Raw genomic sequence first — 24,948 nt, forward strand, 5'->3', positions numbered from 1 at the left:
CCCTGGCCCGCCTCCCCTTTGGAGGGTATGCCACACATCCCAGGCCCAGCGTCTGATTAACCTGGTTAATCTCAGGGCAGCGTCCAGCCCTTGCTACTGCTCAGGGACCTTGCCAACTGGGAGTGGCCCTGGCATCTTGCAGTGTCTCTGCTTCTGTCAGGCTGTCCCAGGTACAGCTGTTTGGGGTTGTTTGTTCTGGTTGCTAAGCCCCCAGCCTCTGTTCATCTGTCAGAAGTGCGAGTACAGCAAGCTTGGCTTTTGTTCCTAGAGCTGTCTGAACACCAAAGAAAATGCCAGTGTACTGTGCAAGTCACTTGCCAGCTGCACAGCTGTCAGAGCATTGACTCCACTGACCGAAGTTTATAAAACCCCATCCGTTCAAACCTCTATTTGGAGCTGTCCTCTAGAGGGGGACCAGGCCAGCTGTTAGCTTCAGAGCAGCATTTGCCACCCAAATGATAGTGTCTGTAAGATTTCAAGAGAAATCCATTCTCTGTTAGTGGCACAGGTATTATTCTGTGGTCAGCAGCCTTGCATCAGGCATGTGTATTCCAAGCTCCTATTACAGAAACCTTTCTCAGGGACTGGAGAATTATCACTCCAGTGATACATCATTTACTAATTAAACGTTGGTCTTGCTCATTGACAGAAGCAGAGAGCCTGTTCTTGGCGACATATTGTTAGGCTTATTTCAGTCCGTATAAGTCTTTAGTGACATTTCTTGGAAATATTCTCTAATTTCAATGTTCTTCTCTTTGCTCACTCAGTTTACTTTGTTTTGATGGATCCTTCCTTAACACGTTGCATACGGATCACGAGAATCTTCACGAGGGATTTAAACCCCGCCGTATGCAACATGTTAAAAATGACAGTTCTCAGAGACCTTCAGGTCCTGCAAATAGTCTTTGGTCCTTTTAGACTTTTTCATATTTTGCTTCTTGTAGGAATTGCATTAGGTCTCAAGTTAGATCTCCCAAAGGCTCCTGTGTAAGATTGTTCTGGAAAGATGACAGACCAGGTAAAGTCGATGGTCCCTGGAGGTTTTTGCCTCACCAGAAGGGCTTATAGACTGGCTAAATGTGAACCTTACTGAATTTCCTGGAGAGTCCTCAGCGGTTTCCATAAGGTGCCTTGAGGAGCCTAGCTGTGCGGTGCGGTGCACGGATGACAGGCACCCTTCATCCGTCTGTTCCCACTCACCGGGGCGCTGGTACTTAGGTCCTGCTGTTCTTGCTTCCCCGCCACAGCATGACGCCCTCTGTGAAAGTGGAAAAGATTCATCCGAAGATGGATGGCACACTACTGAAACCTGCGGTGGGGCCGCCCTGTCCTGCTACTGTGAGCTCCTCAGTCAAGCCTGGCCTTAACTGCCCCTCAATACCAAAGCCAACCTTGCCTTCACCTGGACAGATTCTGAATGGCAAAGGGCTTCCTGCACCGCCCTCCCTGGAAAAGAAGTCTGAAGATAGTTCCAGTAACAGGAAGTTTTTAAATAAGAGATTATCAGGTAACTTCCATTTCTCGTAGTGTTTCCTGTGTACTGGCCATTCATAGGGGAGCACATGAGCTGCTGTCTGTAAGTCCTCTTTTAAAACTGGTCATCGCCAGCTTGAGGAGGACGTTCCTTAAGTAGGATGCTTGCCGTCTGCACTGTTGCTCGGTTTTAAAGCGTGTGTGTGCGTGCTCTGTGTGTGTGTATGTGTGTGCGTGGGCGCTGTGTGTGTATGTGTGTGTATGTGTGTGCATGTGTGTATGTGTATCTGCACGTGTATATGTGGGTGCTGTATGTGAGTGTGTGTGTCGTGTGTTTGTGCATGTGTGTGTGCTGTGTGTATGTGTGTGTGCTGTGTGTGCTGTGCATATGTGTGTGTGCACGTGTGTGCTGTGTACGTGTGTGCACTGTGTATGTGTGTGCGTGTGTGCTGTGTGTATATGTGTGCACGTGTGTGTGTGTGTGCATGTGTGTATGTGTATCTGCACGTGCATATGTGGGTGCTGTATGTGAGTGTGTGTGTGCATGTGTGTGTGCTGTGGTGTGTGTGTGTGCATGTGTGTGTGCTGTGTGTGTGTGTGTGTGTGCTGTGTGTGCTGTGTGTGTGTGTATATGTGTGCACTGTGTGTATGTGTGTGTGCATGTGTGTGTGTGTGTATGCGTGTGTATGTGTGTGCATGTGTGTATGTGTATCTGCACGTGCATATGTGGGTGCTGTATGTGAGTGTGTGTGTCGTGTGTGCATGTGTGTGTGCTGTGTGTATGTGTGTGTGCTGTGTGTGCTGTGCATATGTGTGTGCACGTGTGTGCTGTGTATGTGTGTGCACTGTGTATGTGTGTGCGTGTGTGCTGTGTGTATATGTGTGCACGTGTGTGTGTGTGTGCATGTGTGTATGTGTATCTGCACGTGCGTATGTGGGTGCTGTATGTGAGTGTGTGTGTGCACATTGTGTGTGTATCTGTGCGTGCGTGTGTCGTGTGTTTGTGCATGTGTGTGTGCTGTGTGTATGTGTGTGTGTGCTGTGTGTGCTGTGTATGTGTGTGTGCGCTATGTGTGCACTGTGTGCGTGTGTGCTGTGTGCACGTGTGTGTATGTGTGTATGTGTGCGCGTGCTGTGTGTATGTGTGCGTGCGCTGTGTGTGTGTGCACGTGTGTGTGCTATGTGTATGTGTGTGCGCGTTGTGTGTGTGCGCGCGTGTGTGCACGCATGCGCACACGCAGCTTATGTGAAGACAGCTTTCCAATGGTATGTTCCGGTACTGTGGTTGTGCTGACTTAAACAGTCTCTCTTCTGTCCCCTGCTGGCAACAGTCCCCACTCTGAGTGGTGTTACTGCTGCTTTATATTTATTGGTATGTGGTAGATTTTATCCAATTACAATTTGTATGTTTTCCAATTTCTCCTGTTTTCTTATTTACAAACTGAGTGAAGGGAGGGTTTGGTGAGCCCATCGTAATGTCTGTGTGCTTTTGACAGAACGAGAGTTTGATCCTGACATGCACTGTGGGGTCGTTGACCTCGACACCAGGAAGCCCTGCACCCGGTCTCTGACATGCAAGGTAGGTGGTGCCCTGGGCAGAGCTGCCTGTGTTCAGGGAAGCACAGTGGCTGCAGCAGACAGGCATGGCTCCCAGCACCTCAAACCCAGAGGGGTCTGGTCTGCGGATTGTTTCGAATTTTATAAATGAGGGAATAACTTGGTTTTAATGAAGAAAGCTTCAGGTTCAGAACATGTGAAGTCTGTTGTTATAAACTGCAATCTTAAGAGAGGTTTTGTTTCCATTGAGCAGTGTCATACTCGGGAATAGTGTTCTTTCCTCACTAACCTGTTATTTTCAAATACTTTTAACATTTTTTCAGAGAAATTGAATATGAGAAACTACCCTTTACTGTGGTTTAAATTATACTAGAACAAGTCTATAAATTTACTTTGCATATACATGAATGTTCTTAAAATGTTTTTGTAATCTGTGGTCCTTCCATTTTAAAGAGCCACTTTAAAACATTTGTGATGTTTTAAATACTAGACAATGTACAGTCTAATTTACATGTAAGCTAAGAAAACATAATGGTCCTCCTTTCTGTCCTGAGGTTTTCCTTGGAAATGCCAGTTTGCTAATACGCTGTGGTATATTTGCTGTAAAATAAGTATTGTCAGTGTAGGGGGGCTTCAGGCTGTCACTGGACCTGCTACGTAAATGAGCATTTATGTTTATTTGTGGTTCTGTAGAGAAGGAGAGTGTCCCTTCGGAAAGATCAAGAAATATTAAGAATCACTGCTTTGAAGTGTGTAATTTAAAAACCCTTGTTTGGAGGACAAGTTAAAAATTATAAAAATTAGTCTCATCTTCTGAAAGTTAATAAAATTGTTTGGGATATTATTTTAAATTTTACCAAAGATTGTATTTGAATAAAGGACTTTAGGCTGTACTCCACCCCGTAAAACAGTAGAGGAACATTGTAATCTTCAGGAATGGAAAATGTTATTTCTAAGTGGTCCTTATTTTAATTTTAATTTTTGATTTAATTTTAGTATGTAGATTTTATCTTACAACAATGGTTCTGATCTTTTGGGGGAAGGGGTTGGTCATGAGCACCTTTAAATATCTAATTTTTTAAAAATCACAGATCCTCTTTCCTGAGGAAAAACTACATACTCACATATGTGTTCTGAATTTTGCATTCTATTTCAAGAGCTGATGGACCAGCCCAGCCCCGAATCTCTAGGTTAAAAAATCCTATCAGAACAAATTGTTCCTGTTTTCTGTAATGATAATGGAACACACATAGAGATGTGTTGCTGTTCTTTGAAGGCGGCCATCCGAGCTCTGTAGGGTTATGTCCGTGTTAGCTGTCCCTTAGAGTTTGTGAAAATGTGCCTTGGTCCATCATCATCTCGACAGATTTCTCAGTAGTCCCGTACCTGTGGTCAATGAAGGATGCTTTCTTTATCCAACATGCTCTTTTTCAGTCATCTCTGTGGTGTGCTGGTGAACCAAAAGCTTTCTCAGCTCAGAATCTGTGAGGAGTTTGACCACCTTCCTTTCTGGATCGTGTGTGCTTTCCGTGTGTTCTGCTGAGCGTGTCATTATTGTCTGTGGCATGGTGCTAATCCTGTCATCGCGTTAATTGGTATCTCGGCCCTGGCATGTCATGAATTCAGCAGAGAACTGGCAGAAAATGCAGCGTGTTGGCAGGCCTGCCCTTTCACTGAATGCCCGGCCTCTCTTCCTGTGCTCTTTGTCAGTGTTTCTCCCTTTCCCTTTCTCCTCCGTGGCCTGAGTCTGGCCAAACACTCGTGGGTGCCCCTGCTGCACATGCCCCAGTGCCGCCCAGGCCCCTGCCGTCTGCCACTCAGAACATCGTCCATGCTCTTCACTGGCGGCATCTCCTGCTTCTCACTCCTGTCGCTCGTGCCCTCTTGTCTGTCGGCCCCACACTGTCCCCTCCTCGCGTCCCCATCTGTCCAGTGTCCTGTTTAATGTCCTCTTTGCTTTTAGTGCACATCGGTTTTGAGTCTGGTGGCTTTGTCCATTTAATCATTGTAGAAATTTACTGCATATCTGGGACCCTGGCCTCGTTCATGGTCCCAGAGGTTACCAGGCTTTAACGAAATCAAGGCATCTTCCTACCCTCATAGGGCTCACGGTCTAATGAGAGAGGTAGAGCTTGACCTGATAATCACTCAGATAAGTGTGAAGTTAACCACTGATGTGTAAAACATGGAGGGGGGCTATGTTATAACAGGCTTCATTCCGTAGGGCGATTGGACCACGGAAGCCTCCTTTGCCGTAGGACCATGAGGCTGAAATCCTATGATTTATCTGGGCAAAGAGGGGTGGGAGAGACTGAGGAAGCAACATGTCTGATAGCTCTGTGCTGGGCAGAACAAACACCTTAGGGTCAGAACGACAGCCAGGAGGCTGAAGCACTTGGCACCAAAAAGAGTGGGGAGCAGGGAGCAGGAAGCGTGGGTGTTCGAGTGTGCGGGGCCGGAAGCCTCATTACAGAGTCGGCCTTTATCCTGCAAGCCTGAGGCAGCTCCCAGAGAGTTCTGATGCAGGAGGGAGCGTCACATTTGTGTTTGGAAGGTTCTTCAGTGCTCAGTGGAAAACCTGTTTACTCTTCAAATCAAGAGGGTAAACATCGATCATGCCGGCCTACATGGGTCGCCTGGCTTTGCTGTGCTAAGCACCAGGGGCCATTTGGTGATGAGGAGAGGCTTTTCTGTCTGTCTGCAGACAGGCAGGTGTACCAGGGCCATTATATATTCAGTTGTTCATTTGACACGTGTTGGAGGCCTCTGTTGTTATGTGCTCGTTGTTTGAAGCATTTACTGAGTGCCAGGTGCTGTGTGCGTGCTGGTCCAGCACTGAAAAAACAGCTCTTTGTCTTCGTTTACGTTATTTTCTTGTGTACATATCACATATTAAGGAAAAAATTTAAAAGCAGCTAAACACATTTATCTTTCTGTGTCAGATTAGATTTGGGGCATCTGTAATTTGCAGTGGGTCTCAGAAGGAAGCAGGTCTATGTTACTGAATTTCAAAAGGACATTAGAAACCTAATTCCCCTTAAACCTCTTCAATTGTAGCAAGCATGTAGATCTGTAGAGCAGTACATCTGTGTAATGTGGAGAGCTGTGAACACACATAAAGTATCATTTGCAATATTTTGTGGCATAAAAGAGCTAAGGAAATATGTGGATGAATTCACTTACATTTAAAGGGATTCACTGTGCTGTGTATCTCCTCACAGCCGGAGAAACTTTCCTGGGCCTAAGTAGGCCCTGTCCTCAGCTTGCATGGAGTCACTTTCTCTTCTTCAATGGCATTTTCATTGGAATAGAGAAGCACTTTTGTATAGTTTTTACTCTCTGGCAGTTACTAAAAGAAAACTTTTTGATACATGTTTCATGAATAATTGTTTCTTCTCTTTTAACATTCAAAATTTTCAATGGCCCAAAGAGGGATTTTTCTAATGGATTTGGTAGGAGCCCCAGTAAACAAATTATTGTTGCACAAAACAGGAGGACCTGTCACTTGCTTGTTTCTACTGTTTGCCACTTGATTACCATATTTTGCCATGTATAATGCGCACGTTTTTGGCCCAAACTTTCAGGGGAAAAAATCTTTCGTTTTAATTTTTTAATTCAAATTTTTGTTTGTTTACATTTAGGTACTTGGTTTTTTTGTATTATAAATGAATTTTAGCCTTTATTTTTTAACATAAAGGTACAAGAAATTTTATGTAACAAATAATTACAAAACACAAGAACAGATACAAGGTACAAGAAATTTTATGTACCGGTAACAAATTTACAATATTTACGCATGTAGAAGGCCAAGAACTCTTCTTTGTCGCAAGTTTGTCCTAAGTTCAACAAAACCAGTTACCATATTCCACGGTATTATTTGGCATACAGGTATAGTTATTGATTTCTCGAGTTACTCTTTTAACTCATAAGCATAAATAAAAGAATTTAAAACATTTATATAGATATGGAATTAGTACTACCCATGGATAATGCGCACCCTGATTTTTCCCTCACAAATTTGGGCAAAAAGAAGTGCATTATACACAGCAAAATACGGTACGTACTGGACAGCACAGCTAACATTTCTTTTTTGTGGTGGCAGTACCATCACCAAACCCTCACACATTTGGAGCCTGGAATATGTGCTGTTTCTATTCTAGCTAAAGGGAAAAGGTCATACTCATGATTTTTAGTTTATCAAATGCTGAGCAGCCTTTGCTAGTGGTCCAGGATGCTTTTTTACTGGGAATAGTGTTTTCTGACGTATGACAGAGAAAGAATTATTACTGAGATATCTTGGTTTCTGTACTTTTTGGTCTACAGACACATTCCTTAACCCAACGGAGGGCTGTCCAGGGTAGAAGAAAACTATTTGATGTGTTGTTAGCCGAGCACAAAAACAAAACCAGGGAAAAGGAATCGATTCGCCATCTGGACTCTCAGCAACCAGCGCAGCCTCTCAGGGACCCGCATCCCGCCCCTCCCAGAACTTCACAGGAGCCACACCAAAACTCTCACGGAGTGATTCCTTCCGAATCAAAGCCTTTTGTAGCTAGTAAACCTAAACCTCACACCCCCAGTCTTCCAAGGTAAGCCATGCTTTCCCACTCTTCTCCCTCTTTCAGAGAACAGACTTGGAGACACTGGGACACACCAGTGCAGTCACGATGCCGAGGAGTGTACATCAGGCTCACTAGGAGACAATGTTTTTTTAATTGGATTTTACTTCAAGGGAAGAAAAGTTGTTGAGTTCATCCTTGGGCTCTTCTTAGCCCAATGCAAGCAGTAGAATAAAGCTAGAATTACCTGCTCAACACTGTGTGTCTCTTAAGCCCACTGAGCAGGGCTGACACGTGGGTCCTACCTGCAGGTTAGTGACTGGGACATTTCACATGGCTTTAGCAGCAATTTCCCATTCATTTGTCTTGCTTCTTGCAAAATGCAGCAGTGGGAATCTTTGCTGGGGACAGTTAGCCTAAGTTTCTCAGCATTCATTTATCAACATATTTTGTCATTCATTCATTTGGGACTTCGGCCTAAGCATGTATTAGGCTTTTTAGCCATGTAGTAAGCAATGGATCAGAGTGTTTTACCAAGAACTTATACACATTCCTCGGAGACAGTGTTGGTGGACAGAATACATGTATGTCGGTGCTTATATATTTCACCAAATTGAAGTAAAGGATTTTGTACCCAGTTCCCAGAGGGAAGGAAAAGAGAAAGGCATGTTGACGAGGGCTGCCAGTGTTGGTCATCGGCGACCATGGCTTCTGTTTAGGAGCATCCAGCCCTCGCTGCCATTGCCTGACCTGTCACACTCACACTCACATGTCTGAGCCTTGAAAGTACCACGTGAAGGGTGGAAGTGCCGCCCTCGTGGAAACCCAGGTGTTTGCTTGAGCTCATCCCAAAACGAGCCCCTCTGCTTCCTGAGCATCACGGCGGAAGAGCCATCAGAGGAGGCTCCCCAGAGAGTGGCTGGGCCTGGCCATGATTCCTCAGCAGGTCCTTTCTTTGGCCATCTTCTCACTGAAATTCTCCCATCTATAAAAAACGAAGCTTAATTCTAGAATCCCCAGGACTTTGTACTACATGTAGGAAAAATACATTTGTGTTCTTGAGTACGAGGCTGTAGGCTCACTTGTCCACATAAAGTAATAATGTGCCAATTATTTTGTCACCCCCTGCCCTCCGAGGTTGCTTTAGAGCACTTGACACTTATCTCATTTATTGCCTTAGTAACCCGAATCCAGGTGAAATTTGAAGGGGAATCAAAGAAAGTAGTCTCTTAAATTCCATGCATGTTTTCCCCTCTTTGGGGAGACGAGGAGGAGTTGAGCCCCCCCAGTGGCTGTAGAAAGGAGAACTAGATGTAAGTAACCTCGGGCCGGATGTGGCACACAGCTCCATTTGGCATCGTGGAGGTCAGGAGAGAGGAGCCTTCACTCCCAGGCCACTGCATCGGGTTTCCCCAGTGCTAGCGGTGCACCCCAGGTGGTTTGGGATCCGTGGTTGTATCTGAGTTAAGGCGGCTGATTCCCAGACGTGTGACCTGATTAGTGCTGCATTTTCTACTCACCAAGGCCTCCAGGCTGCCCTGCTCAGCAAGTGGGGAGTGCCCCCATTGACCCTCCTCCAGTCCATGAACCTCCACACCCTCCCCTGCCTGCCACTGAGCCAGCTTCTCGGTTATCCAGTGAGGAGGGAGAAGGCGATGACAAAGAAGAGTCTGTTGAAAAACTGGACTGTCATTATTCAGGTCGTCATCCTCAGCCGGCATCTGTAAGTGCCCACCCACCCCGCTCACCTTCCCGTGCAGCAGGGACCAGACGCTAGTGGGGCGCGCCAGGAACCTTGGCATGCCCTCCTCGAGGGACGCGGGCGAGGTGTGAGAGCAGCGCAGCTCAGAGCAGGTTACCCCAGTGGCGGCATGCAGTGTGTCCGGGGCTTCTCATGCTGTTCCTTTCTCTTCTGTGAACCTCAGGGCCAGTCATTGTCACTGTCATGCTTCACAGCCTGTGGTGCTCAGAGTACGCTCTGTCTTCCATGGTTAGCTTCACTCCTGAAGGAGAGAGACCCTTGCCGGGTGTGCCGCCGGCAGAGTTAGCAAGGCTGTGTGCTTGTGCTTTCTCTTGCAGTTTTGCACATTCGGGAGCCGGCAGATTGGAAGAGGCTATTACGTGTTTGACTCCAGGTGGAACCGGCTTCGCTGCGCCCTCAGCCTCATGGTGGAGAAGCATCTGAACTCTCAGCTGTGGAAGTGAGTGCTTCTCCTCACACCTCCGGGACGGGAGGGGCGACTGCCCTCAGTGCTGCGTCCTCCTTGTTTCTTACGGGAGTAATGTAATGAAGACGCGCTTATCTAAAATGAAAACATACCCTTTGGCCCTGACAAGAAGGCCACCATCATTCATTCATTGAGTCACTCTTTCAGCAAATATGTCTTGTTCTGGGTGTTGGGGTTCCAGGCACAGGGTTCCCCACAAGTATGGAGCTCACATTCTAGTTGCTGGAAAACCATGAAAACCAATAAACAGAAAATAGAGATTATAGTATGTCATAAGAGATAATCACTAACAGTGAGAGCTTGCTGTATGCCGGGCAGCATATTAAGTATATTTAATTTGCATAATTCACCTTGTCAGGTGACCTTGATTATCCCTATTTTGCAGATAGTGAAACTGAGAAACACGGCCACATAGCAAGATAGTGGTAGGGCCAAGATTTGGACCCAGAGGAGGTTTGGTTCCGAACAGAGAGGTGAGATGGACAAAAGCACAGATCAGAGGAATTAGGGCAAGCGTCTCTGACGAGGAGCCCCTTGAACTGAGATGGATGCTGAGAGAGAGCAGCCGTGGGGATGGTGGGGAGCAGTGAGTTCCAGGCAGAAAGAACCATGTGTGTGAAACTCTGAGTCAGAAAGGAATGTGGTTTGAGGCAGAGCGAGAAAGCAAACATGGTACAGGATGAGATCCTAGAGGCCAGCAGAGGCCACATGACTGAAATTGATTCTGAATGCAGTGAGGGGCTGTGGACAGTTTTAGGTAGAGGAGCCATGTGCTCTGACAGACGTTTTAGGGTAAGATGATCGTCTTGGGTAATGTTTTGCTGGTGCTTCCCAAATGGGATTTTAAGTGGAAGAAGAGTTCATTCCTTGGTCAGAAAGGTTTAGCTCAGTCATTCCCGAAGTCTGTATATTTTCTTGCTGCAGGACTTCTCAGATCCTTTAATGGGAACTATCCATTATAACTCTCAAAGCAAAGGATATCATGTATAATGTGGAACGTCTCCCAAGCTCCCAGGTCCAAACCTGGGAGCCTCTTTTAGGGGAGCCAGCATTTGGTGGTACCTACTTTAGGAAACCTTGTGCTTTGCTAAAGGGGGCTGTCCAGTGGTCCGCAGGCCATCCCAAGTCCTCCATTTGGGCATCATGTACTAGTGCCTCCCTGAAGGGATTCTGCCAGGATATCCATTTGTCTCCCTACCGTGGTTTCCTAATAAAGTCAGAGGTAGTTGCTGAGATGCCTCAGAGAGCCCATAATCCATGATCATCAGTCGGACTTGTCTTTGTTCACTTAGAAACCCAGAGCTAGAGCAGTGTTACTCTGCTTTTCTAGTCTACATTTCTTCCTGGTTCTTACTCGGTAAGAGGTTCCTCTTCTTTCTTCATGAAGGAACATCGTCCCTGCCCAGAGACAGACTCAGGGCATTGCTTTGTAGGGATTGGGGGGGTGGGGGGTGGCCTCTCCATATTAGAGAACCCCAAGTTACGTGAATCTCAGCTTCATACTAGCTACTGGGACATGGAGTGCTTGTTGAGCTTACTGAACTGTGGGATCAGTACTCCTAAGAGTGCAGAAGGGTCCTCAGAATGTGTTGCCCGCTCTATACTGATAAGTGGTTTGTGGCCAGCACTTTGGGTGAAGGTGGTTTCAGTTCCGAGTGGCTTGTCTGAAGAGGTTTTCCTCTTGGAGAACTTTTGCAGAAGCAGGATCAGGATGGCGAGTCCACTGTGCCGTCTCGCTGCCTGCCTTGTCTGTCCTGTCAGGCTGACTGCCTTATCAGTCACTCATTCCCGGTGAGAAGGAATCCTTTCCTTTTCCTTAACAGGACCTTCCATTTTAAAAGTCAAAGCAGATTCAGACCTGTTGCTCAGTGATGAGCCAGCACACAGGCCTCAGGCCGACAGTAGGTTGGCAAGAGGAGCCAGGCCAGGTGCTTGAAGAGGTGCCCCCTGACTCAGGCAGCCGCCAAGACTTTCAGGGAGTCTGTCAGCACTTCTCAGCCAGAGAACTGTTCTCAGGTGGCGTCTCTGAGGCACTCAAGGAAACTCTCAGAGCGGTCCAGGTCCCGTCCTGTTGGCTCAGCCCAAAGTTCTGCCTTCCAGGAAGAGTCCTCTTCTCAGCCCCTCACCCTTTAGTTGCTTATGTGGTTAATTGGGGAGTAAGAGGAGGTGGGATTTGAGTGTGACAATGAAGTAAGTCCCTTCAGTGTATGGAGTCTCTGGACAGTGAAATTAGACCAGCACTTCCTCTGGAATGTGACCATGACCCAAAAGGTCATTTCCAAGTTCCTGTGACATGTAAACTGATCACCTGGCATGGATTCGGGACGACTATTCCATATCCCCCAAGGAGGGGCTGGGATGGTTATCAAGGAATTTTTGAGGTTTTTTTTTTTTTAATTTAATTTTTTAGATTGGTAATAAGTTCACTTGGGTAAGAAAAAAGAAAAATGAATATGAAGAGGTATACAGGGAAAGTTTTAGTCGCCAGTCCCCCACTAACCAGAAAGAAGCATTTTTATTAGTTGCTTGTGTTATCTTTACAGAGTTCATTTATGCAAACACAGGTCAGTATGACAACATATTCTTGCTTTGTCTCTTCTCTATACAAAATGTAATGAATGACTTAAAAGAACTTTCTAAAGAGAAACCAGTAATATGGTCTGGAGAGAGCCACACCCCGCCCCGCATGGATGCTTTTTTCTATTCCTGGGACTTGGTTCTTTAGGCTCTGTCTTCCTAAGCCACCTGGTGGCCATGAGAAGCCACTGCACCCGGTGAGCAGAAGGCTTCTCCAAGGGGCCAGTGCCCAGGACTCGCCTGGAGGTCTTGTTGAGATTTGAATCTGATGAAGCAGGTCTGGAGTGGGACCTGGGGACTCTGCACTTCTCATAAGGCTCTCAGGTGATGTCTGTGGTTGTCCTCCAGGAGCCCAGGGGCAGGCGGGAGCCAGCGTCTCAATCTTGGGTTCACGTTGGAATCTCCTGGAGAGATTCAGAAATTATTAAGACCCCCCCTCTCCGGATTCTGGTGCAGTCAGTCTGGGTGCAGCCTAAGCTCCAGAGGTGACCGTGATGTGCAGCCAGAGTTGAGAAGCACCGACTCGGGGCCAGAGCCACACTCTTGAATGGGAGTTTTAAGCTGCTGCAAGCACTTGTAATTAACTCCTTTTATAACTATAAGAATAACTATAGTTCTTCTTAAAAAGTATCTGGAAAGCACTTTGGCAGCAGCGTTGGCCAACTCTGTCACTTGAAAGCTGAGGCGCTGGAGCCCCAGCTGGCGTGGCGACTGGATCAGCCAGAGCTGCCCCTGAAGTCGGGCAGAGCGGTCTTGGTGCTTGCCTTCCAGTCAGGCCAGCTTCTGTTTTGCCACCTCACTGTTATTTCTGCCATAGGCGTTTTTCAAATTTTGGTGCTGTCACATTTTAAACTCAGAGCTAAACTAAAAGATGCCTCCCTGGTTTGACTTTCTGAATGGCTCCCCCCCCCCCCGCAAATAAACACCTCGCCCAGACATTTTTATCAGAACGCATTGTCTCTGCACTGTAACTGGGAATCCCCTGAGATTTGGGGGCTTCATCATTCAGGCCAATAGTTACGACGTAGCAGCTATTCATTAGCCATGCCCTTGAAGTCGCTCATATTTGAGTGCTGTCTGTACCCCAGCCACCGTGCTGGGCAGGGTGCCACTGTGGTTAATGAGCTGCGGATTGCTCCGTCTGCAAAGAAGTTAGACAGTGAGCAGCACTCACACGTTGAAACCACCCCGAGTCCCCAGAGTCCAGGGACAGGGCAGTGTGAGTCCGTGGGAATGAAGCAAGTCAGAAAGGCCAGGACGTTTCCTGAGAAAGCGATGATGGACTGCAACTAAAGGATAAGCAGAAGTTGGGGTAAGAGTGTTGTAGGCAGAAGATACCCGGGGTGGCACGTCATCGGCTGGTCTCCGACCTTGAGGGAGCTCAGCACCTGGAACCACTGGGAGGCAGCAGTGGAGCTGCAGCGCTAGCAGCCGACAAGGCCCGTGGACCTCCCTGACCGTTACCTGAGAGCCCCTGGGAGGCAGGAAGGAGTTTGAGGGATAAGTGACAGAACTGCCTCTGCATTTCAGAGTGATCCCTCTGACCGGCGGAGGTGGAGGGGTATCCACAGAGCATCATCCATGATGGCTGTGGTGAATATCGCTCACTGCCCTCTCCTTTTCTGCAGGAAAATCCCACCCGTGCCCAGTACCACACCCCCCGCCTCCACACGTGTTCCTCACCGGACGAACTCTGTGCCGACATCGCAGTGTGGGGTCAGCTATCTGGCGGCAGCCTCCGTGTCTACACCCCCAGTCCTGCTCTCGTCCACCTGCATCTCCCCAAACGGCAAGTCGGTGCCAGCTCACGGCACCACGCTAAATGCACAGCCGGCTGCGTCCGGGGCAATGGATCCTGTGTGCAGTATGCAGTCCAGACAAGTGTCCTCTTCGTCCTCGTCCCCCTCCACGCCCTCTGGCCTTTCCTCAGTGCCCTCCTCCCCCATGTCCAGGAAACCTCAGAAGTTGAAATCTAGCAAGTCTTTACGACCCAAGGAGTCTTCTGGCAACGGCACTAACTGTCACAGCACCAGTAGCAGTGCCAGCAGTGCCTCAGGAAAGAAGCGCAAAACCAGTTCTCCTCTGGTAGCTCCCTCCTCCTCCTCGTCCTGCTCTTCCTCCTCTTCTTCTCATTCCATGGAGTCTTTTAGGAAAAACTGTGTGGCTCCCTCTGGGCCTCCCTACCCCTCAGCGGTGACATCTTCCCATGGCCTCGGCCTCAACTGTGTGCTGACTAAAGCGAACTCGGTGAGTGTCCGGCACGAGCAGTCAGGGAGGGGCCCCCCCGGGGGGAGCCCTGCCGAATCCATCAAGAGGATGAGTGTGATGGTCAACAGCGGCGACTCCACGCTTTCTCTGGGCCCCTTCATTCACCAGGCCAGCGAGCTGCCTGTCAACTCCCATGGCGGTTACTCACACTCACACACTCCTCTGGACAAACTCATAGGAAAGAAGAGAAAGTGCTCACCCGGCTCAAGCAGCGTCGTCAACAGCAGCAGCAAACCCACAAAGGTTGCCAAATTGCCAGCCATGAACAACGTCCACGTGAAATACACAGGCACGAGCCCAGGGGCACAAGGACTGACGAACAGTTCCCTTCTGCATCAGGTAGGACGTGGGCTCTGAGCCCCGCGGGGGGCCCACTTCCTCTCCCTTGAGACCTTTCACCGGCATGGACATTGTGTAGTTGGGTTGGTTGGTTTGCGCATAAACAGATGTCCAGCTTTCCTGTATCTTCTAAGAAAAGAAAGAGTTCATGGCGATACGAAGGTAAAACAGGCTCCTTTCTGCGAGAGTTTCTGAGGACTTGGAAGACGGTCCTGGGTAACGAAACCACGGAAGTGCTTTAGCAGATAGGGCTGTGGGAACCGTCCTGTGTGACCACGAAACCCCTCTCCCTAGCCAACGAGTGTGGTCGTGGGGGACCGTGTGCGTCCTGTGGTGCAGTTCAGGAAGGAAGCAGGCGATTTCCTGCAGAGCACTTCTCTCCTGTGTTCCTCTAAAGGAAGCTGGGCTCAACTCAAGCTGATCTAGAGAGGCATGATGTAACTTGTAAGAACAGAGAGCCTCTAATATTTTTTCATCAAAGAAGTTTAGATTTTCTGGTTAACTCTCTCCCTATGTTTTCTCCTCCCCGTTTCCAGGGGGGCAGGGTAACAGCATTAAGTATGGGCATAGCAGAAGACTAAAATCTCTTAAGTTAGTAGATGCAAAAGAAATCTGAATGTGGATGCATTTGTAGAGAAGTGGCTCCCTGGCTGTCGGACTCCGAGTTAACCCTGGCTTTCTCTTTTACGCTGTATCTGTTTTCCCCACTCTCCCACCAGTTACTGTTCTCTCCTGATCTCTCCTGTAGCCATTCCTCCCAGCTTCCTTTGCTCTAACTTCCAGCTCATCTCTCATCTTGTTATTTCATTCATCAGGATGTCTCCTCACCCTGCTTACGAACAGGAATTGCAGCAGCATCACCCCAGAGCCCTGATTTAAAATGTGAGGCTCGTTTTTGTTTGTTTTTTCCTTCCTCATCTTCAGAACCTAACTCAAAGGCCAGCTTAGGACTTTTTCAGAAAATACAAGGAAGTTTCTTACTGTGATACAATTTCCTTCCAATATCTGTATGAATTAATTACTCCCCGTGCCCAAGGTATGGGGAAAATCATTATCCATGAATTTAAATAGCAGCTGCTTAAAATTCTGTTTGAACCTCAAATACATATGGGCTATTGGTGTGTTTGGCTCTTGGGGCAAGGGGTTCCTGGACAAGGGAAAATGTGCTTTTACTTCTTATTTATAGTTACTCGTTATATATAGTTTATGATAAACAGAAGTGCAGTGCAGCCTTCACAGCCCGGTCTGCGCGTTCTTTAAAACTCCCTCTGAGTATGGTTTCCTGGTGCTGCGTGAACCCCGCACCGGGGGTGTTCCATTGTGTTGAGATGCCACGTGTGTACTCAGAGCACGCTCTGGCTTCAGGGGACATGGCTGCAGACCTCACTGCCCCAAGTAACAGCGAGGAGGGGAGGAGGCAGAGCAGAGAGTACCCGGGCCTATGGGAAATGGGAGAGGGGAGCCCTGTCTGCACGGAGCCAGCTGCTCCCAGAAACTGCAGACCCGGACTTGCCTGAGAAACTTGGCCACTTTTAAAGCTGTGTCACTTTTGTTGTGTTTTGGTTTTTTAATCTAATGCAGCTCACGCAGGCTAAGTTTGGCTCATGAGCCACCAGTCTGCCTCCTCTGATTTCCACTGTGGGTGGGGTGGGGGAGAGGGAGGGACTGTGTCCCGCTAGGACAGGCTGCCTACGTTTGTGTTCTGTTCCTTAGAAATTAGTTTCAGCCTAAGTGTGTATCTGAGAATGATTTCTGCTGTGCAGTGGAGTACTTTTTATCACGCTGCACGACTCCCAGGGAGCTCAGAGATTCGGTGAACCCCCCAGAAAGGACTGTTTTTTCTGTTGATGGTCATTTACTACAGGAGGGAACCTGGAGGTTTCGTCTGCATCTCAAAGGGGCCCATGACTCCAGAATGCTATAAGAAAGACTACTGCTCTTAGAAAAGTAGGGACCTCGACTCTCCGTTCCTCGTTGAACTGAGCTGGATGAAGCTGCCTAAATGAGCGGATGCAGTGGGAAATGCTGGGAAGCCCAGCAGCTGGGGCTGGGTCATTCCTCCACTCCCGCCCCAGTCTGTTCATAGCCAGCGTTGCCGGTCCCCCAGCATGGGCCTGCTTTGGATGTGAATTTTCACACCTGCATGTGCCAGCCCATTTGTCCTTGTTCAGTTTTCAATTGACAACCTGGAATACCTTCAAGGAAAAACAAATCAGTAAATAAAAGCAAAGGCAAACATGTGAGCCTTTTCTCTAAGCCAGAAACCCAGCCTGCATCTCTCCAGACAGTTTTCTGGAAGTCCGGTCTTAGCATGATGGGGCAGTGAAGGCTTTTGACAGCTAAGGCCCCTCTCTGTAGCTGACAGCTCCTGGCCGCCCCCAGTCCCTGAAGCCTTGGGGGGCGTGCGGCCTTGGACATACTCTTGTTTAGCTCTGTCAGTGCAGTGTGCAGCCACTTACCTTTTCATTGTTTCCCACCCTCTCTTGTTTTGAAAGCCAAAGGCTCGTCCCTGACAGCTGAAAATAGCACGGGGAGGAATACTCTGGACACTTTTGACGACAAGTTACACCTCCACTCAGCACTCTGGACTCCAAGATGCCTTTGAGTCTGTTTCCCCAACCTCCTGTGGGTCTCAAGGGTAGGAAGCTGCCAGCCGGGCTGTTGTTTTAACGAGGATTTCCCTGAAGCTGCGTCTGTAGCAGTGAGTACTTTGAAGGACACTGGGTCAAGTTCAGCCGCTGAATTGCTTCTGTCAGTGTTAAAGTGGTCTGGACTGCTTGCTACCGATCTGTGACAAGTTTTCGTTTTGTTTTTTTTTAACTTGCAGTATATCACAGAGCCACTCTTGGAGGAGAATGGCTGGGTGAAAGAATGTTTGACAGGAACGTTACTGTAGACTTTCCTCCCTCCCGCCTCTCCCCGCCCCAGTCCTTTTTTTACACTGTCTTCTGCAGGTCACTCTCCAGCAGGGAGGGCACCTTCACTGGAGACCCCTCCAGAGGAGAGACAGAGCTGTATCCCGAGCAACCCTCCAGAGACAGGGATCTGTCGTTAGGTTTTTTATAGCAACGTTCCAGGAACGAAATACGGACGTTAGCTCAAGGCGTCATGAGAAAATAGCCTATATTGTGCCCAGCATTTTGCAAGTGATTTGGATTAAGAAGTTGTCAGAAGTTTCTAACTTAGAGAGTGATGCCCAGAGAGCAGGTATATACCATTATAGAGGCTTCCTTTTCGTGGTACAAAAGCAATTCTGTGTGATTTTTTTTTTTTTTTTTCAAAGAAAACGCAAACTAGTTTTAATAATGGAAAGCCAAATTTTAGTGGGGTGGGGGAAGGTAGATAAAATCATTATATGGGGAAAATTTTTCCCAAGATTTCCAAAGAGATGGAATGTTTTTATACTTTTAGTCTCATGTCACACAGTGTGGCAGGTTGGGTTGTTGGTCCTGCTCATTCTCTTCAAAGAATTGCCTTTGTAAAGTGAAATTATCCGGATGCAGCAGAAACTCATGCACAGTCATTAATATACTTAAATGTTTCCAAGACACCTCTGCATTCCCATCAGTCTCCTCTTTGGATACTGTCCTGGGACTAAGCATAAATGTCCACGTTGTGCACTCCCCCTCCTTCCCTTACAGACGTTGATTTGGATGCCACTGGGGCAGGGAGCAGGCACTCGGGAGGGCATGGGGTGAGTGCACGTGCACCCGTGCAGGTGACGAGACGCGTGGTGGTGTTTCCCTGACACACCGCCTTTTCTTGGGATTGATGCCAGCCATCCTCCTGAGAGAGTCCTGGAGACCCTCCAGGATGTTTTTTCTAGTACCCCGCCCCAAAACAAAGCTTAATATATTAAAACATCACCGCTTGAGAAGCTGCCATGGAATTTGGGGGAAAGTTGGGGTTTTTAACAGGTGGTTTCACCATCACAGCTCCTGAACCAAGAACCAGGCACGCATGCTTAGAAGAACTCGCAAAGTTGCTGAACAAAACACAGGGTAAATTTCCCAGGGCTCTGATCACTTCCCTGGGCAGGCCTGGGCAGAGCCAGTCAGTGCACCCTTTCTTCCCTACAATTCTTGGTTCAGTTTCAGGGAATTTCAAGTCAACAACAGGTAGAATGAATAAATACTTGGTTACCAGCCTAATAATGTGAATTGCTACAGAATTATTATGTAAGAAAACAAAAACTTTATGCAGATACTTTAGCTATAAATTGATGTAAAAATATTGATTTTTTTTTAAAAGAAGGGGAGAACAGTATCTTGTTCACTTATTATGCAATCAATCAGTAAATGTTTTTAAAATTATACTATAGGAGAGCTTAGTAAGGACAGAGCATGGATGGGCCAGTTTGGTGCAGTTAGAAGTCAGTTGGATTGTTCCATCCCAGTGGAGGGAGGGAATCAGAACATACTTAGTTGATTCCTTGGTGACAAGTGCAATGGGGTATGGGTAGAATTTATTTTCAGAGCCAAGGGGACTTGATGGTTATAAATAAAGTTGCTTTTAGCAATGGGATTTATAGACAGATCATGTTCCAAAAGATGTGAATAGGACCCACAATAGCAAGTTGATTCAGAATAATGTAGATACATCTAGATTAGCGAGTGTTGATCATTTGATTTCTTAGACTGAGGTTTTAATTGAATTTCATTATGTCTCCCGGTAGTACAGAGAGCAGCGGGATTAGGAAATTAGCCATTTTGGATTCTGCCTGCCACAAACAGACATATTCTAAACAGTGCTATTAAATTTTAGACTGTTGTTCAAATATTTTATTTTCTCCTACAACTACTTTTTATTATGATGAACAATTAAGACCATTTAAAACATGGGAATACAAGTATTTTTGAATTAAATTAACTTGCAAAAACCAAATTTGCAGTGGTTGGGTTGTTTCTAGACACTTTGGTATCAATTTAAAACCAAGATAATTTTTATATTCTTTCCAGTAGAATTTCATGACAACTCCTGCAGTTTTCTTAACCTAAAAAAAAAAAAAAAAGTGCTGCAATGATGAACAAAGAATTATACAAAACCTACTTTTGTACCTTTATTTTGGAATTTCTTGTTCTATTATAAATATGGAAGTATCCCTATTTCAGAAGACATATTTTGTTAAAAATGAATTGTACATATTTAAATATGTATTTTTGCACAGGTCTTTTTTTCTGATATCCTGTTTTGGTACAATTGAGATCATCTAGTATTTATTTATTAATTAATAAAAGTAAATACCTTTTTATAATTTGAAGTGGTTCACTGCCAAGCCAAGAGTCCTAGAACCTGCCTCCTTTGCAGTTAAAGGGTGCCTCTGTTCTGTGAAAGTCCTTTTGTCCCTCTGATGTCTTGGGAGTGGGTCCCTACAGATGAAGTGGGCATTGATTCTCCCTGGTTGCCTGGTTTCCCGATAGACTACATGGAACTAAGTGACACACTGCTTTTCTTTTGTTGTTTTATGTGTGAAAGTGTGTGTGCCCGCGCGCCTGTGTGTTTGTATGTGTACACTCTGAGCACATGTGTGTTAGTATGCGATGTGGTTTAAAACTAATGGAAAAAAACTGAAAGTGCCTGAACCTAGTTTTAAGCTTAGACAGACTCTCTTTAAAAAGACTTGAATGTTCAGTTGAATTTTTGGAGTTTGCTTTTTCCACCTAAATACCGTTTCTAAAATTTTAGGGAAGGGGTTGACAACCACCAATGCTGATGATTTTATAAGGTATTTTAAAATTAGGGCTTTGTGGTTCACAGTAAATTAACTGGTGAGAGATTGCCCAGTGGCACCAAGGGGTTACAAATCTTTTTGTCAGCCAGCAGCTTGTGTGATGTGTCTGTTTTGTTATTCACTCATGAAATAACAGAGTTTAAAGTAGAATGTTTAAAATATTTTGTATTCCAAAACTATAATAGAAAGTACCTCTGAGAACATTGAAAACAATGTATAATTTGAAAAATGTAATTTATAAAGGCAGCTGTCTTCCTGCAAGAGTTCTGTTGCCAAGGAATTTCTTAATATCTCTCATTGTGTCCTGGGGGGAATGTTGGGCTTTGGAAAATGATGGTTAAAAGTTTTGTTGTTTAGAAGAAAATAATCATTTTTACATTTTGTGCAAAACATGTAAACATTTTCAGATCATGTAAATGAGCACTACATACTGTCAGTGTGAATGTAGGGGCTTGAAAGCATTTTGCTGTTTTTTTTGTGGGGGGGTTGTTTGTTTTATTTGAGCTTGGTTATAAAAGCAATCTCCTGTGTTAAAATGTGTGAATACTTTGATAATTTGTACACATAATCAAGAGCATCTCAGCTGGACTTTGTGTTGGCTGCTGTATAGAACATGAACAAATGTCAAGGGATAGAAAATTACTTTGGATATTTAAAAGAGAAGAAATATATAGTCTATTTGTTTTGTAACAAGTTTCTGTAAATAAAATAATTTATACTATTTATAAGAAAAAGTTGTGCTTTGCTTTATGAAAAATTAGTTTGTTGAACAAACATGTTACTAAACAGGCAATAAAATTAGGACTTCTCAATAAATAAGGTTGGCTGCATGAACTATTTTACATGTTTCTGCCTCGTTGTGACACTAGGGCCCTTTCCATCTAGCCTGACTTTTATTCCGTTTTGGCCTCAGACACCCTTGTGAAGCCCTTTCCTTTGGTTCCCCTTCTGTGCAAGCTAAAGCCTTCTGAGATCTTAGGAGGTTTCCATCCTTGGGCACAAAGCTTTGCCCTGATAGATTAAGGACTGGAAACAGTGAACACCTCTGCGTTCTTGCCCTGCAGGTTTGTCAACAAACAGGAGCTTCTAGATTGAGAAACACCTCTACTTCAGTGGCTCAGTATGTAAACATGATAGCACGTGGTCAGTTTTGTTTAGAAGTAAGTTTTTTACCCAGAGCTGCTCTGATCTTTTCCTTGCTTTTACGTACCTCTTTTATTGGCAATACAAGTGCATTTTAGTATTCTTCAGAGGAGAACATCATCTTATCTCTAGAAATCTGGCCCGCTTTATCATTGGCAAATAAATCATTCTAGTAAGTTACTAATTATTTTTGTTGCTTAAAGTAGTAAGGGAAGCACCTGATTTCTGTGTTGGAGAAAATATCCACGCCTTGCATGACGGAGTCAGGCTGCCCCTCCCCCCACGGCCCCGTGGCTGTCCCATCCCCTCCTAGACCAATCAGCTACTCAGGTCCATTCCTAAGAAGCTCTGTGGCTAACTCCTTTCACCTTGGGTGTCCCCCTTAAACTTCCCAGGGAAAGGTTCAAATTACTCAATCTGTTACGTTTTTAACTTCCATTCCCTTGCAGGTGACCTGGCTATGGATAGCAAGAGACTATCCCAATTCAAGCAGGGGTTTGGCAGTTTGGGGTCTTGGTGTATTGGGAATTCACCAGCAGAAAGGCAAGGTGAAGTCCTTCCGTCCTTCCGAGCGGAGGGAGCAGCCCCAGCCAGCAGCAGCACCGGTGTGAAGACATGTGAACAGGGTAGTTCTCGGTGAAGGCAGCGGCTGATAGGGGTGGCGAAGTTGGTGCCAGGTTGTCAGGGACCTCAAGTATGAGTTGTCCTGGGGCTTTCATCTTCAGGAACATACAATTTAATCAAATGTAACTGTCACAGCTCAGAGATTTTCATGGACCAGGCCCAGCATGGTGCAGCTATCAAAAATAAAAGCCATTCACATCTTTAATGGAGACGTTGATGAATCAAAGCACTGAAATCTCTCCTTTTTTCTTGCACTTTCATTCTCCTTTGTCTTTACCCTTCTCTCTCAAGTCCTAATCAAAAAGCTCCCCCCTAAACTAAGCCTAAGGTCCCCCCCCTTCTTACCCTGCTTTCTCCTCTATCAGTCGCCTCTTTCTAATAAGAAACTTTTGCTCCCCTTGCGAATGGGACTTAATGAAACTAGTCTTTCACCTTGTAAGGCTGTGATTCTGGGTATCTGCTATCTTCAAGCAAAGCCCAGGGACCAAAGGCTGGCCCTAGCAGAGTATCTTACTGGGGAGGGTGAGACTCAGCAAAAGAAACATATTTCAGAGGGAAGGGGGCATCAAACATGCAATACTTTTCTAAATCCCCATCACATAAGGCCCTCCAATAACTATAGAGGACAGAATGGACAGGTGAGAACCTTGGGACAAAGTAAGTCACAAACCTGTTGTAATAATCCAGGTAAAGAGTTACTACGTTTCCAAACTAAGGTGGTGACCCTGGGGATCAAGAGGGGACCGAGTGCAGAGGTCTTTTAAAGGCAGAAACAATAGGCCTTAAGGTCTAATTATGTTGAACATTAAAGGGGAAACTGAGTCTCAAAAATAACGTACAGATTTCTACCTTGGCCAAACTGGTTGATGAGCTTTAAGTGAAATATATGGTGACAGAGAAGGAAAAAGAAACAATGAAAACAACAAAAAACAAATTGAGTTACTGGTGGGATATTGGTTTAGTGGCTGTATGTAGTCTGGATGGAGCTTATGAGGGAGGTTTGCGCTGTAACACAGTTGCAGGGTGTTTTTCCCTTTTAGATGGGAGTGGCTTAGTTCACATAAGTAGTTATTAGATTTGACTTTATCAGTGTGTTAAAATAATGCTTTCCAAGTTGAGTGCCTAGTATGCCCGATACTGTACCTAACATTTTACATAATCTCCCCTGTAAGAGTAGGTATTTGATCCTAATTATACTGATGGAGGTCTTCTAAGAAGGTGTCTTGCCTGGGGTCCCACCCCTAGTAGGTGGCATTGCCAGGCTGTGAATTCTGCCAGGTTCGTCACATGAGTGGTTCGTAACCTTTTTTTTTTTCTGTCACAGATTCTGAGACTCACATGAAAGAAGTTACGGATTCTCTCTGACAAAGGCACGTGACAGTGAAACGCTCGGCCCCTCTAACTCCATCCTGTCCCAGCCTGCTTTGTTCCCACGGCCCTCAGGCTGATAGCTTCTGTTCTGTCTTGCCTACAGACAGGCCAGTCTTTAGAGGAATTCTGCTTGTGGCTTACATTTTACAAAAACAGCCCCTTCTTTACCAGAAAGTACCTCTCCTGAAGATGTAGGGGAAGTAGGTACAAAAATCATGTTTATCCAAGATTTGCAGAAACCTGGTGACTGGACTCACATCAACTAGAGTCAACAGACTAAGAACAAAGTCACACCATCTTGCTTGGACCCCTGCCGGCACCCAGATATTTGAGGTCCTCAATCCCCTCTTGCCCCTCCCGTTTCCCCCTTCCCTTGACATAAAAAAAGCATGAATTCTGTACTTTCTTAAGATGGTTCTTTAGGATCTTCTCAGCTGGTTGGCTTTCCAAATAAAGTCTCTTTGTCCCAACTCTGTCATTCGACTGCCGGGCTGCTGTGCAATGAGCAGTACGCACTTGGCGGGGCCAGCACAGGCACGCCACATTTTATGTTCCATTTCCAGGATTTCTCTGACTCGAAGCCCATCCTCCACGGCCCAGTGGGAAGCCCAAGACAAACTGCTGAAGGACAGAGTATCTGGGTGAAGAGAACTGGTACTAAAGGTGTGAAGAATCAGATCGGGGAAGGCAGAGAGAAGGATGAACTTGAGATGGTTTAGACAGTTGACTCCATCGTAATTATCAACCCACCTAGGTAATGGGTTGTGTTGGGTATTTTTTCCTGCTTTCTCCGGGATAATTGGAACAATAGGTATTGGTTGAGTGAAAAAGCCAGAAGAACTTGTGTAGGAAGAGTGCCAAAGAGTTAATGAGTGAGGGTGAAGCTAACAGATGACGCTTAGATGGGGTATTCAAGGAAGAGCATTGGAAGCTACCACAGAGAATCTGCAAGCGCTCTCAGGATATTTCATTTGTAATCACCCTCCTGTTAAGTCTTAGGGTCCTTCCAGGTAACTTGTCTGTGATTAGGCAGGTGATCTGTTCAGGGTTACAGAGCGAAGTCCGTGTTCCACATGGC

At 46.1% G+C, this 24,948-nt stretch overlaps 1 protein-coding gene across 8 annotated transcripts in view; it reads left to right on the forward strand.

The window, feature by feature from the left end:
• ATXN7 (ataxin 7) overlaps positions 1 to 24,348 on the forward strand; it is a 128,699-nt gene extending 104,351 nt beyond the window's left edge. For 5 of the 8 annotated variants that reach the window (XM_074313230.1, XM_074313232.1, XM_074313231.1 and 2 more), the window contains 8 exons: positions 1,248 to 1,507; positions 2,970 to 3,052; positions 7,354 to 7,619; positions 9,114 to 9,312; positions 9,669 to 9,790; positions 14,023 to 15,001; positions 15,817 to 15,883; positions 17,497 to 21,566. In XM_074313230.1, the coding sequence (XP_074169331.1) occupies positions 1,248 to 1,507; positions 2,970 to 3,052; positions 7,354 to 7,619; positions 9,114 to 9,312; positions 9,669 to 9,790; positions 14,023 to 15,001; positions 15,817 to 15,883; positions 17,497 to 17,606 (2,086 nt within the window). In that variant the 3' untranslated portion in view covers positions 17,607 to 21,566. Of the gene's footprint in view, positions 1 to 1,247; positions 1,508 to 2,969; positions 3,053 to 7,353; positions 7,620 to 9,113; positions 9,313 to 9,668; positions 9,791 to 14,022; positions 15,002 to 15,816; positions 15,884 to 17,496; positions 21,567 to 23,823 lie in introns of those variants that run through there. The other 3 variants (XM_074313233.1, XM_019728358.2, XM_074313234.1) reach the window with 2 other exon arrangements.
• The last annotated feature ends 600 nt before the right edge of the window (positions 24,349 to 24,948 follow it).

This window comes from Rhinolophus sinicus, linkage group LG10, assembly GCF_036562045.2.
Source record: "Rhinolophus sinicus isolate RSC01 linkage group LG10, ASM3656204v1, whole genome shotgun sequence".
NCBI classification, from domain to species: domain Eukaryota; kingdom Metazoa; phylum Chordata; class Mammalia; order Chiroptera; family Rhinolophidae; genus Rhinolophus; species Rhinolophus sinicus.